At 44.0% G+C, this 14,493-nt stretch overlaps 1 protein-coding gene across 1 annotated transcript in view; it reads right to left on the reverse strand.

The window, feature by feature from the left end:
* The window catches only part of ADAM17 (ADAM metallopeptidase domain 17), a 475,078-nt gene that overhangs the window by 288,889 nt on the left and 171,696 nt on the right, over window positions 1–14,493 (reverse strand). The window contains exons 7-8 of the mRNA XM_069235905.1: window positions 13,688–13,774; window positions 5,591–5,707 (exon numbers count right to left, since the gene is read on the reverse strand). Coding sequence (XP_069092006.1) covers window positions 5,591–5,707; window positions 13,688–13,774 — 204 coding nt within the window. The remainder of the gene's footprint in view (window positions 1–5,590; window positions 5,708–13,687; window positions 13,775–14,493) is intronic.

Consider the following 14,493-nt stretch of genomic DNA (forward strand, 5'->3'; position numbering starts at 1 on the left):
GTTGCCACATTGGAGTATGGTGCCATTGACTCCGAATGAAAAAGGGTCCGACGGCGCTGCCTTATATTTTTGTCCACCCTAGGGGTGATGACCCTGGTTCTATCAGGGCCCTTGAGGATGTTGCCTGCATGTCTCATCATGTCTGATAATATTGGCAGATACTGTATGTCCCTGTGCGTAGAGGCTAATGTGTCAAATCGGAAATCCTGTTTGAGGGATTCTTTTTGTAATTTGACATGATGGAAAGCTTTTGCTCTCGCAATGACCTCCTGGTAGGAGGTTGTGACTTCAGGAGGGGAGAGACGAGCTGAGTACAAGTTGGGATCATGTGGTGTAGTGGGATCCTTATCACACATGTCCCATGGGTCAAGATCTCCTAATGTCTTCCCTAGCCCACCAGTGCCAGACTGTGGTGACCCCTGAAGTGTGATACCCAGTGGATCATGTCTTCGTGACAATGGATGAGGAGAAAGGGAGGGAGGGGGATCATGGTGGTGGAGGTGGTGTGGTAGGCACATGATAGGCAGGGCTGGTGGTCTTGTCCTTTGTTTTCTTCCTGGGAAATGGGTACATCCAGTGCCTCCACAAAAGTCACTTTCCTCTTTAGAGGTGGGGAAGAGGAAGCAATAATTCGACCAGTCTCCACTTGAATCTGTATATTCCTCTGGTGAATGTACAACTTCTCCAGAATGGGCTTGTCGGGAGACATGGAAGCCGATTATGTTTTCAGGTCTTTAGGTTCTGAAGGTTTTGGTACAGAGTGTTTCGTCTTTGAAGTCTGAGGCTTTGTCTGCATCAAGGGAGATGGAGTTGGCTACTGGGTTGGCACCGAAGGTCGGGCCAAAATATGCTCTCAGTCCCAGGAGGTAGATGCAGAAGGCTTGGTCTTGGTAGCAACCTTCGCTGCCAGGCCCAGTGGTGGGGTGTCTGACGCAGTTTTTTGGATCCAGCCATGGTCAGAAGGAAGTGATGGTCCAGTGACCTCTAATAGCAGGAGTGCTGAAGCTAGACATTTCTTGGTCGGCTTGGGTGGAGAAGCAGGGCCAGGGGTAACAATACTCACACGCTGGGCGGATGGGACTTACGCCATCTCAAGTCTACCTCAACGTCTGAGTCGGAGCGATCCTCAATCGAGAAGGCCTCTTCTTCCTCGATGGTTGGTTCTTCTTGGGCGTGTTCTTCGCCAAGGTTGATAGTGTCTTCTGTAGCTTTACGTGACATTTTGAGCAGACGAGACCTGCGGTCCCAAAGGGGCTTCTTTGATCGAAACAATTTACAGGCGTCGAAGTCAGACTCTTTGTGTTCAGGTGAAAGGCACAAATTACAAACGAGGTGTAGGTCAGTGTGTGGATACTTCACGTGGCAATGCAGGCAGAATCTAAAAGGTGTGCATTCCATTACCATTTTCAATGGAGCTGGTGACAGGCTGAAAGCAGGCCCAAACGGGCAGTGCTCCGAGAGGCGGTCTGTCGAACAAGCCCGAGCCGACTAATATTCTTATAGGCGCAGATGTGGAAAAACGTAATAAAAAAAAAAAATTACTGTTGAGGTCAGTAAAGAACCGAAGAACAGAACCAAGTAGAGTGGAAGCACGAAGCGAAGGCATATACGTCCGAACCCAACGGCACAGAGAAAACAATCTAACAATGGAAGGAGGAGTCACTTGACCTCATTACTCGAAAGACTACAGCCACACGTACTGTCAAACAAAGTCATCTTTGAGAGGTTCAGTGTGTAGTTGAACCTTGTGGTAATCAGTGGTCCTATATATAACCTCATGATATGTAGTGGTATTAACTGGCTGGAAAGGTTTTGATGGATGCAGATCGGAATCTGCGTCTGCATATGGGTCTGTGTCATATGTTTCCCACAAGTCGGTCTGGGGTGGAATACAGTATAGGTCCCTAATATCCTATTGGTCCCTGTCATCCCAATGTTCCGCAAAAGAACGAATGGATCCCTGTGAAGACTAGTGTATGTCCGCAGAAAATGAGGCTGGTGGGGAGTATGCCTGTGATGCCACAGGAGGTGATAGTGGTGGGGTTTCTGTGCTTTGGTGGGCAGGGGATTGCCAAAGGTACCTCAAAACTCAATTGTCTTTTGGCTGGCTTTTCCTTTGTTTGAGGAGCTGTTGCCAGGATGCGGCCAGTATCCAGTTGTGTAACCAGCTTGGTGGCCCGTGCACAGACCTTTTGTTGAGGCTGTGGCTAGGATGGAGGGGGCATAGTACTCACAGATTGTCCAGGAGGAAGTTCTTGAATCTGGAGCTCGGACTCCGAACTGTTGTCCTGTGCACAGGTGCCCTCGACGCTGCCGACACTTGAGCGTTGACCTCTTGATGGTATTCCTCAGACCCAAATATATCTGGACAGTCTTCGATGGTATATCAGGACATCTCGAGCCTTCTTGCGTGCCAGTCATGCAGTGTTTGCTTCAACTGAAGCGACTGGCAAGCATCAGAGGAAGATTCCTGGTGGTCCAAAGAAAGGCACAAGTTACTCACCAGATGTTTATCAGTGTGTGGGAGCTTGGCGTAGCAACGTGGCCACAAACTAAAGGGCATGCATTCCAGCACATGGACAAGGTGTGGAGGAGATGTAAAAAAAAAAATTAAATCTGTCCCGAAGGGCAAAGGCCCCCTGGCCGACTGGAAATATGTCAAAGAACGAACAACGTAGATCTTAAATAACTGCAATCGATAACAATACAGATGTTTAAGGCCTAACTAGTAGGAAAACTATCATGCCTAACACAGCAGAAGAGCACACCCCCGAACATGATGGCGGATAAATCAATTTAACAACAGAGTCGAGGACCATGCACATTACAAGACAGAGGAGAAGTCACCATACCTCGTGACTCGAAATACTTTTTCAAAGAAAACCAACTTGCACACTTTCGCGCCCAACGCTATACGGCAGACTTATGCTAAGTTTGTGTATCTACAACCACACATGCTATCAAACATGTTCTTCCTCCAAAGACTGTTTTTTATGCATAAGTTCTTGAAGGTTCTCAAAAAGATTTCCCTCCATATCAGTTGTTTTACTTTTTTCGGGAATGAAGTCCTTATCAAACTTTTTCTTCTTGTGCTCCACTAGAGCATGGGATATCAAAGTCAGTGATGTCAAAGTTTTTTTTCCAGCGTAGACTTGTGGTTCTGCTCTGATGACTTCTTCAAAGTCGATGCATGGTTTGGCACCGGAAGGGTATGCTGAGTCAACGCTATACGTCAGATCAGGTCCGAAGTCTATGTCGACCCCGACAGAAGGCATGGTGTTGAAGGTTTTGTCAGCACCACAGGCTGTGCAGGCATCAATGGCTTTATCACATTGAGTGCTGCTGCGAGGGCTGCTTGTCTCCTCTATGTCTGTTTTTTTTTAGCTTTGAGCCCGATTGGTATCGAGCTCAGTCATGTTCTGTCTCAGCTCAAAAGCATGCTCTGTGTTGGCCAAAAGCCAAGGGTTCTGGTGCACCAAGGCAATGGTGTGAGGGCTGTAGGGGTAATGTTTTTCGCCACATGTGGTGCTCTGGGGACCTTGGGTACTAACAGCCTTTGGTGTCATCTTTGTCCTGGGTCCCAATCCAGACGTTGTTTGGCCTACAATCTGCATCGTAAGCTCATCGCAGTCTTTTTCCTCTTGTTGATTCGAGTCATCGGAAGCGACATAACGCAGGCTCCACAAGACGACAACTCCCTCTCCTGGAACGTCCTACTCTTATTCCTCAATCTCTAGCTGCTGCTTTTTGTCTGCAGAAACTTCTACCTCTGCCGCCAACTCCAGATTATGAGGTAGGTAGAAACCGTTACAAACTGAAGTCAGTAAGCTGGGGTAGTGGCTTAATGGGCAACGCACAGGTCAGTTCTGGTGCGGATGACTCCTATGACGCTAAATTAAGGAATCGCCATCTAGAAGTCTCCATCTGATGAACAAGTTACTTACCTGCAGTGGCGCCTTATCTGGTAGAGACTATCCAGCTGCAGATTCCTTACCTACCCACCCAGCATCCCCATTCTGCAAACTAGCCTTGTCCACCTAAAAAGGTCATTGTAGATGCTATACTCTCTGCACTGGAGGTTAAGTGTGGAATTGCACTATGTCCAGAATGGCTCAGATGAAAAGGAGAACCTGAGAAGGAGTCAGATGTGACTTCAGCATGTTGATAGTGAATCCCAACAAAAACAAGAGGTACCTTGTAGTCTGGATGTGGGTGACAACTGCCTTGGGAGAGCCTGCCTTTAGCAGCCAGATGTCCAGGTAAGGGAAGAATTGGACCTCTACAAATGTACTGCACCCACTGCCATCACCTTTGGGAACACCAGAGGAGCACTGGTGAGACCAAAAGGGAACAAATTGGAAATGCTCCTGGCTCACTGTGAAACGCATGTAACTCCGATGGGCCTGCAGGACAGGGTTGGGAAAAAAGGCACCCTGCATGTCCAACTCTACCATTCAGTCTCCAGGGATAAACACAGACAAGACCTGAGCAAGTGTTAACATAATGAACTTCCTTCCTCAGGAAGGCGATGAGAGGATGTAGAACACAGGGTGGACGCTTACATCCTTCTTGGGCACCAGAAAGTAGCAGGAATAGCAACCATGACCTACTTTCGATGTTGGCACCCAGTACTTGGCTCCTTTGGCCAAAAGAGCCTGTAATTCCTGGGGCAACAAAGTGAGGTGGTCCTCCATCAACTGATCTGAGGACAGTGGCACGGGTGGTGGGGTTCCCTGGAGTGAAAGGGCACAACCCTCCCAGACAATCTGGAGCACCCACTTGCCCAAAGTAATGGCTTCCCACTGGGGCAGGTGGCACCTGATCCTGTCTCCAACAGGGTAGCTATGTTGTTGCAAGGGCATACTAACAGGGTTTTGAGGCTGCAGCTGCGGGAGGGGTTATGGATTGGGTAGATCTCTGGCTTTGGTTCTCACTGGACTTTTGGGAGTTGCATCAGAGGCCACGAAAAGGCTGGGAAGTCTGTTGGCCATGGTAGGTTTGTTGTAAAGGACACAACTGATAGCCCCTAAAGTAGCCATGAATAAAGGGAAATGAAGAGTGCAGCTGGTGCGGGCCCGAACGATAGGCAGAGGACCATACTCTCTTTGAAGCGTTCAAGCGCCAATTTGGCCTTGTCTGCGAATAGGCGAGTGCCATCAAGGGACATGTTCATAAGTGATGCCTAGACATCCCCCAAGAAGCAAGTCGTGACGGGACCTCTCTGGAGTGCCTTTGGGCCCACTGGTTCGGGAGGTGAATGACTGGACACAGCCCTGAACGGGTACTCCTGTGCACAGGACGATTACATGTTGTCACAGTCCTGCTCCTTTGAACCCATCTTTCCTCACCATGCATCCCACTCCTGAGAGCCTGGTAGTGCAGGCCTCAGGCTACAAGGTGAATCTTGGCACTCTTCCTTTCACTCCAAAGGAATACTGGAGGAGATCCATTATATTGCTGATACCTTTGTAATGCATGGCTGAAGGTAATACGAACTACACAGTACAACAGACCTTTCAGTACAATGATCGGACAAGTATAAAATAGATAGTTTATGCTTGGTACCTTATGTTTAAGAAGTATGCATTACCTCTAGAAGTTGCTTCACATCCCAAGCATCCTTGTCTTCATTTGGATGATTACCTGCCATGTTGTAATGTTTCTGATCTGGGGTCGACAATTTCTCGGGTTCTTTGTGGACAATAATCTACACAAAAAACACATAAAAATACAATAAATATTTTAAAGCATATTGTTGGATTTTCTCTATAATCACACAAACCTGCAGCATTCTGGTTATGAACTCAAACCAACTCTTGTTTGAAACAGTTTTGGCCATAGTGCATTAAGTAATTCACAAATCTGCACATATAACTGTAACTCAAGTACGTTTCAATTTTTATAACTGTACACATCTGATATGGAGGTGAAGTTCTGCTCGCTGTGAAACCTTGCATTATTTTGCTTTTATCTGCAAAGATGGAATATATTTTAAATTTATGCAACATCCGGACTCACAGAGAGGTTTGTTTTTACCAATATCTTGAATCAGTACCCAAAATCACTCACGTTTTAGATGTCAAAATGTGGATTACTGACCCCTTACATTAATTCTATGTCACCATCTCCTGCAGTGCTCTCACCTGCTCTGGTAAGCTCTTCAATATTTTATCCTTTAGGTTTAGCCAGAATTCTAAAAGCATCGTCTTCCCTCTCACACAGCCAACTTGTGTTATCCTAACTTAAGTCCTACTGTGACAAGGATTAAATATAAGGCACTAAAAACTCAGTAACTGACCAGCAATATTCATTATGTTCAATCTTACCCTTCCATGTTAATATGTGATTTTTAGGGCAAGCCTGTATGCTACTTCTCTAAGGGGGCTGTCTCTGGTTGCCATCCTATGTAAGAGAGCACTTAAGAGTGCTGCACTTACCATGGAAACAAGATCATATAGGCCATACCCAGATTTACTTACGTTTTCCCAACCAAGTGTATCAATCACCTCAAAGACTGCTCTTCCCTCATCCAAGTATGGGTGGTAAGTCCTTACCTCATGCTAAACCTTCTCATGGCAAGTAACATCCCACAAACACTAGTTAGTGCAGTGGACTAACACCACTACTAACAGCAAAGGGACTGTGGTTTATCACTGATATAACCTCTCTTTCATGACCCAAGCTGATAGTAAAACATAAAGAATGTGATTGGAAATATCACACCAGCACAAACACAAGTAGATGTCAGAACTACAGTTCAAGTCCTGTCAATCTCCCACCCAGATAGTGACAATGCCCTATTCACAAACATGCCAGACACCATCCTAAAAAAGCTGGTTCAATTCAATGTCTTCACTCTTCTCAAAGGTCTGAAAAAACTGAATCACTAAACTTAATAACATCATAATAATCTGGATATGAAAGGTAGTACTTTCTACCTCTCTACATTTCCACAACAAATGGAAAACCTACCTGAGTAAACTGAATTGTGAGCAATAAACTCTCTCTTTATTCCTATTTTCCCTTCTTTTGGCTTTACTGTTTCCAACCTGCATCATAATTTTTTAGGTCTCGGCTACACATCGCATGCCCTGTCTCGAAGAGACATGTAGTTTTCAATTTGTGGACTTCAGCTCACCCTCAGACTAACCATTTCCTCACTCCATTGTCACTCTTGTATCCTTTATGCTCATTTGTCCTTGGCATTCATGGTCATGCCTCTTCTTGTGTTTAGCCCTCACCTCAGAGATTGCCCCTAGTACTTGTGGTCTTTCACCCCACCCATCTTAGGAGCTACTTTTTTCTTTGTGTTTGAGCACTCAACAAGAGTGCTCCTGTTTTTACAAGCTGCCTCCCCCACCCACCTTAACCCAACCCTGTTACTGTTCAGATTGGTTTCATTGTTCACCTCCTCATGCTGTTACTGTTCCTTTCCACTGGCTCCAGCAGGGCTGTAAGTCTTGTTCTCACCTCATTACAAATGCTTTAAATTAAGATCGGTGCTTTTCTCTGTGCTGCCCGTGGCCGCTCTCATGGACACAGCACATTATATTCCTCATTTTCCATGGTTTCTCTCAGTCTCTTCAATACACCATAGCCAACATGGTGGACATTAAAACTACATTGTGCGCACTTTTACCCAAACCCGGCACCAAGCAGCCATTGCCACACTACATCGAGCACGTGTGCGGGCACAAAAGCAGAACACTGCAGCTACAAGTCGTGCTCCCAAGAGCCTGAATATGGGGCGGCCACCTCACTGTATAAAAAATAACATATCATGGAGTCGCCGCCTCAGGGCATGACATCACGGAGGGAGGGCTGGGAGTGTTCAGCATCAACAAGATGATTTCCAGGGTTACGTGCGGCTCCTGTTTGACAAGATCTGCTGCCCTTGCATGCCAAAATGCTTTAACATATTTCCTTACGTTAATGTCAACCCTCTTGCCAGCTTCTTTCCTGCAAATACCACATCTCCTTTATCTACAGTTAGATTTTCACAGCCTTTCAATCTGCAAGCATTAGTCCAAACATGATTGACAGTGAGCGAGATAATTTAATATGACTGTCTGCATTTAGGAACCCTCCGTCCCCTAAAAAGACTACTCAACTAGGGCCACTCAAGATTACACTATTTTCCAACATAAACCCATATTAAATATAATTGAAGTTCTTGTCTAAACTGTCAGTCAAGCCACAAGAAAATACCTTTAATTTATCATTTTCATAAATAATTTTGGTACTTGATCTGAATAGAACTGCTTCACTACTTGTCGAAGTACAAAAGATCAGCGTTTGAAATACGGTAGCAAATAATGACACTGTGTATTACGGAGTCTTAAAACAGCAACTCAAGCAATTTTCAAATTTTAATACACTTTTAACTATACAGAAAAGTTTTAATTTTCCAGTTCTCCATATTATTTGGCATTGAGGTCAGACTGCAGCGGATGTCCAATGTTACCAGAAGCCAAAATTAAATTGTCTTTTCTTTTTGTGTAGGACTACACATGGATGGTTTTGCTCAGATCATGGAAGTGTCTGCCAAACCGTAACCAGGTGCTCCATGTAAATCCTTTAGAAGTTGCAGGTCAGTGTCAGTCTGCCTATTATCAGAAGGCTTTATTTAGCTTTTGTGGCACATAAGTTGGTAAAGGGGCAAAAGCAGAAGTAGGCAACATTAACATGCAAATTCAGGAGACATTTGGAAAAAGAAAGGATTTTGGCAGATCAGATTTGAAAGCTTGTGCCTATTATCGAATGATGGTTTTAAAGCTTGTGTCTTTATTGTTAAATGATGATGCAGAGCATGATTGGCAGATGGACTGTGCCTCCTCTTTCCAAGTGAATGCCCTTTCCTAACTGGTTTTCTAGCTCCGCCGAATGATTAACCCTTCACTAGACTCTGTTTTTGATATCACGGTCACAGTTTTGAATCCCGCTGGATCCAGCCTTTCAGCCTACTGCAGTGGAGAAAAGAATATCACTGAGTTTAATAATAACCATTTGTTACTAAGCTCTAAAATGCCCCCCATCCTCCCATCCAGGGTAGACGCGTGTTTTACAGATAGCATGCTATGTTATAATTTCCTTGAAAATCAGGGAAAAAGACAGCTTCATTATACTGCTCTTGTGCTCCCTTGGTTCGAGCAGCAAGGCGTTTTTAAGGCCATCTTTAGAGTTTGGCTCACTCTTATATCCATTTGTGGCAGCACAATAAGGCATTTTCCAACAGTGGCTTTTATATGACACTTGCTCTAGAGGGGTACACTCCCTAAAGCGTGTGTCCCTGTAATCCTATACATGACCTCAGCTTGTTCAGAGGACAAAGGTTAATATATTCCAGTTTGCCCTTTAAAGTTGGCCCTCTTCATCTCTGGTCACCAAGCCTTTGGCCAAAATGTCCCTGTAGTCCTTAGTTTGTTCTTACCTACAGTCAGCAAGAATTAGCTCTCTGTTGTCGAAGACCTATTATGGACAATACTTATAGCGTGCTTTTGTGCAACTCATTGCTAACCACTGGTTGACTTTCTTATCAATCTCATTTGATTGCATCTTATTCATTGGATTTCCTTCCTCTGCTTGCATGTGTTCTCCCTGAGCATAACATCTTCAACATCTTTTTGGATTGTATGACTTGTATACTTCATCTGCTTATATTCAGGGAACTTCTTTTTTAATTTTATTTTATTAGTCCACGATTGTGTATGTGTTATCTTGCTGTTGCACTCATGTGCTGCCCCCTCCTCCAATCCCACACTGTCAGTGTTGCTTCCCTAACTGCAGCTCATCTGTTTCACTGCTTTCCCCACCCTTCTTGTCCTGTTTTTGGCCCTCACCCCAAACTCCTCCATTTTTTCTCTACTCCTGCTTCAATGGCCCTTCCTCTAGACCCCCCACTAACTCCTCCTTTTTCTACTGCCCCTCACCATCAATATGTTTTTTTCTTTTTTTAAATTTGCATATTTGTAGGTCTCGGCTCTAGATGACGTGCATGCGCATCTCGGAATCGAGACTGCTGTGTCTACATTGTGGGCTTCAGTCCCCCCCAAGCCTTCCCATTTGCTGGCATCATCCTCTTTCCATCTTGCAGCATCCCCAATTCATGAAGGGAATGCAGACATCATGCTTTTTCCGTTGTTTAGTCCTCCCCGAGAGCACTGGCCAACTAAAGCTAAGGTCCACAGCGTCCATGTTATTGGTCATTATTTGGGACTACTTTAGTTTTTCGTATGGCTGCTTTCCTTTTTGTGCCTCTCTGCCTGTTTTCTGTTCGTTTCTTGCCTTCTGTTTGTGCCATTCCGCTTGTTTCTCGACTTCTGCTTCTGCCTTTATGTTCATTGTATACTCCTTTCATGCTGTCTGTTTCTGACTTTCTGCTCGAGTCTTAACCTCTGTTTCTGCCTTTCTGCTCACTTTCGGCTCGTTTCTTGCCCTCGGTTTCTGCTCGTCTCTTGCACTCTGTTTCTACCTTTCTGCTCCTTTCTGGCCCTGTTTGGTTTGTGCCATTATGGTTATTTTCTGCTCGTTTCTTGCCTTCTGTTTCTACCTTTCTGCTCCTTTCTTGCCCTCTGTTTCTGCCTTTCTACTCGTTGCTAGACCTGTTTCTGCTCCGTTTTTGCCCTCTGTTTCTGCCTTTCTGCTTGTTTTATGCTTGTGGGTGGCCTCATTTCTGCCTTTCTGTTTGTCTCTTGCCCTGTTTGTGCCTCTCTGCTCATTTCTTGCCCTTTGTGCCTTTCTGCTCATTTCTCTCACTCTATTTGTGTCTTTCGGCTCATTTCTTGCACTGTTTGCGCCTTTCTGCTCGTTTCTTGCCCTATATGCCTTTCTGTTTCTTTCTTGCCCTCTGTTTCTGCCTGTTTTCTACTCATTTCTTGCCTCCTGTTTATGCCTTTCTGCTCATTTCTTGCCTTCTGTTTATGCCTTTCTGTTCATTTCCTGCCTTCTGTTTATGCCTTTCTGCTCGTTTCCTGCCTTCTGTTTGTGCCTTTCTGCTCGTTTCCTGCCTTCTGTTTCTGCCTTTCTGCTCATTTCTTGTCTATTGTTTGTGCCTTTCTGCTCGTTTCTTGCTCTCTGTTTGTGCCTTTCTGCTTATTTCTTGCCCTCTGTTGTTGCCTTTCTGCTCGTTTCTTACCTTGTTTGTGACTTTCTGCGTTCTTCCTGTTATTATTCTGTGTGCCATATCCCTGTCCCTTGTTGCTTCTTTTCCCTAACACCCACCCATCTGTCCTTTCTTCCTCACCCGTCCCTGTTTCATCTCAACTCATCCCCACCTCCACCTGCCCTCCTTCATGTCTGGATTTTACAACTCTTTCAGTGGTTTCTCAGTGACCCGGGTGACCCGAGAGTACTTACTCCCACAGTGTGACTGTATTTAGGTCCAAATGCAGGCGCGGTCCCGTTGCTGCTCTGCACCATCTGTGATCCGCCTTCAGCACTGCAGCAGAGACCCCCACCCGCCCTCCTGTTTACCCCCCACAATCCCGTTCACCATCCCCAGCCCACTGCCAAAGCCAATAGGTTGCACATTGCCAAGACCTAAAAGTTGTGAAGAAAAGGGGGGAAAATTATAGGGATAGGCGCTAACAGAATGTCACCAAAACATTTCTTTAACAATAGATAGTAAATACGGTGCTCCTGAACGGAGGGTCCTCCCAGCACCTCCAGTGTTTCGCCAATAGGAAAAACCAAACTGATTCAAAAGGCCAGGGCACTCGTATGAAATAGGATAAGAGTCTGTACAGTTAGGTTCTTGGTCTTCGGAAAATCAATATATAATCCAAACAGAGTTAAAGTTCAGTGTCTTTATTCTTGTGCGAGGTTTTCATACATGTACATCACATCAGAAAGATTCCATATGTGGTCATCACAACAACAGCCAACACGTGTTTCGTCTCCGAGAAATTAATCTCATTGACTTCCTCAGGGCAAAATATAAGTAAGGTGTTACCATGAATAAATGGCTTATCCTAATCAATTAAAACTATTAAAGATAATGTACAATCAATAGAGAAAGAGTAGTGGGAATCACTTGACGGGGGCAAAACACTATTATCCCCGAGTCTTCGTGATGGAGTACTCATAAGTCAGCACGTATGGATCCAAAATCTTTTACGGTACGATCTATAAACAAAACAGTTCTTTTGGGTAAATTCTTGTGTTGGGGGCACTGTGTCTTGCTCCCGATAATTAAGCTGGCGTGTATGTAGAGAAAAAGGACGTGTAAGCCCGCCGTCTCATCTAGAGGTATATGTGTCTCTTCTATACCTTATACCTCTAGATGAGACTGAGGGCTTACACGTCCTTTTTCTCTACATACACGCCAGCTTAATTATCGGGGAGCAAGACACAGCGCCCCCAACACAAGAATTTACCCAAAAGAACTGTTTTGTTTATAGATCGTACCGTAAAAGATTTTGGATCCATACGTGCTGACTTATGAGTACTTCCTCACGAAGACTCGGGGATAGTAGTGTTTTGCCCCCGTCACGTGATTCCCACTACTCTTTCTCTACTGATCGTACATTATCTTGAAGAGTTTTACTTGATTAGGATAAGCCATTTATTCATGTCAACACCTTACTTATATTTTGCCCTGAGGAAGTCAATGAGATTAATTTCTCGGAGATGAAACACGTGTTGGCTGTTGGATGTTGTTGTGATGACCACATATGGAATCTTTCTGATGTGATGAACATGTATGAAAACCTCGCACAAGAATAAAGACACTGAACTTTAACTCTGTTTGGATTATATATTGATTTTCCGAAGACCAAGAACCTAGCTGTACAGACTCTTATCTTATTTCATACGATTGCCAAGACCTATTGGCTTTGCTAATGCTTGTTCTTCTCTCCTTCTCCATCCCATCATGTGCACGCACTCCTCTGATTCTGAAGTTAATCTAAGCTCTAGATTAGGGTTTTTGCCAGCTGTTGAATTGTGAAGCAAACCAGATCACCACTCAGGTGTGAGATATAGATCCCTTCTAATGTTCCTTCTGTAAAGGGCACCAGCAGCTTTTTAGGTAGAACTGCTTTACATAAAATGTGAATGAAATGAATCTATAAAAACCACTGAAGGAACTATAAAGCCTTGATAAATACTGCCTCTCCTCGTTGCCCAAAAAGCCTTGTGGAGACCCTCCCTCTCTTTACCCCAGCAACACTGAAAAAAATAATAGGACATGGCCAGACTGGAAGTCAAAGAGAACAAGAACAGAAAATAAAAAAATTGAGTTATTTTTTCTCCAGCTATGCACCCAGAAAATGGAACATCACCCCATCACACGACACAGAGGATAGCTCATCACTCCTAAAATACAGAAAAGAACTGAAGACACACCTCTTTAAGTAGTACATCTTCTGCCACAGATAAAAACCATCCACTTCAAACTATCTTAACGACTTCAACATAGAATAGGTTTGAATAGGTGCTTACTCTCCGCCAGTTAGCTTCAAACACACAAAGTGAATTCTCTTCTTTTCCCTCGTTGTGCAATGCTAGGGTCCCACACATTTAGTGTAGCACTACAAAAATAGCAACATGCAATAGCAAATAGCAATGACTTGTCAAGCAATACTAGGTAAGTAATTTACTTAATATGGGTTAAGAGTCTTCAAACCTATAGGTATTCTTCAAAACAAAATGTGGAACAAGATGTATTCAAGATGTTATTGGAGCATACCTGTTCGATCTGAACTCCATAATCTTTCCAATCTGCATCCCATGACGTATTCCGATAGATATCATCAACTCGGTCTATCAATTCAATCTAAAAATTACAAAGGCAGTGTAAACAACACAAATAAATATTTCATAATAATTCCCCCAAAGAAACAAAACCCGCTGATTAGATTTTTTAAATAAAACCCCGGAATGTAATGGCAATAGCAAGGACATTATTCAAGTACTTTAAACATTAACAAGAAAATAGACTCTAGAACAATCAAATATTGCGAGATCTGGTGAAATCTAAACAGTGGGTACTTCAAACAATACCAGAGGATGCTGCTACCATAATAATACAGTTTATATATTCACAGATGGAATACTATGCTAGAAGGTCTGAATCCTGGAGCTGCAAATCAGGAGAACCAGACGGTAGACTCTAACATCAGCAAACTTAAACCTCAGTTTACCTGGGATGAAATCGTGACGGCCATGACATCAAACAAGCATTTGCTATAAATAGGTCTTGCATTTGCGGGAGTCACAGCTACTTGTGTTGTAAATCACAATGTCTTTTACCCTTGTGTTTTGGTTTGGAATAAAAGCTACTGACTGACCAGACTGTTAGCGCCTACCTGTACCAACAACACACTTTAATATAATCACTAGGACCACTTGAAGCGCTATAAGCGCTAGGTCACTCATAGTTGTTGAAATGTCACTCATAATTACACTGTATTTTTGAAAAAGTCACACATAGCAATCTGAAACCTTGGCAGCTATGCTTACTGATGCAATAAAGTTTAGCTTGAAAGCATTTCA

This window comes from Pleurodeles waltl, chromosome 5 (genome assembly GCF_031143425.1).
Source record: "Pleurodeles waltl isolate 20211129_DDA chromosome 5, aPleWal1.hap1.20221129, whole genome shotgun sequence".
NCBI classification, from domain to species: domain Eukaryota; kingdom Metazoa; phylum Chordata; class Amphibia; order Caudata; family Salamandridae; genus Pleurodeles; species Pleurodeles waltl.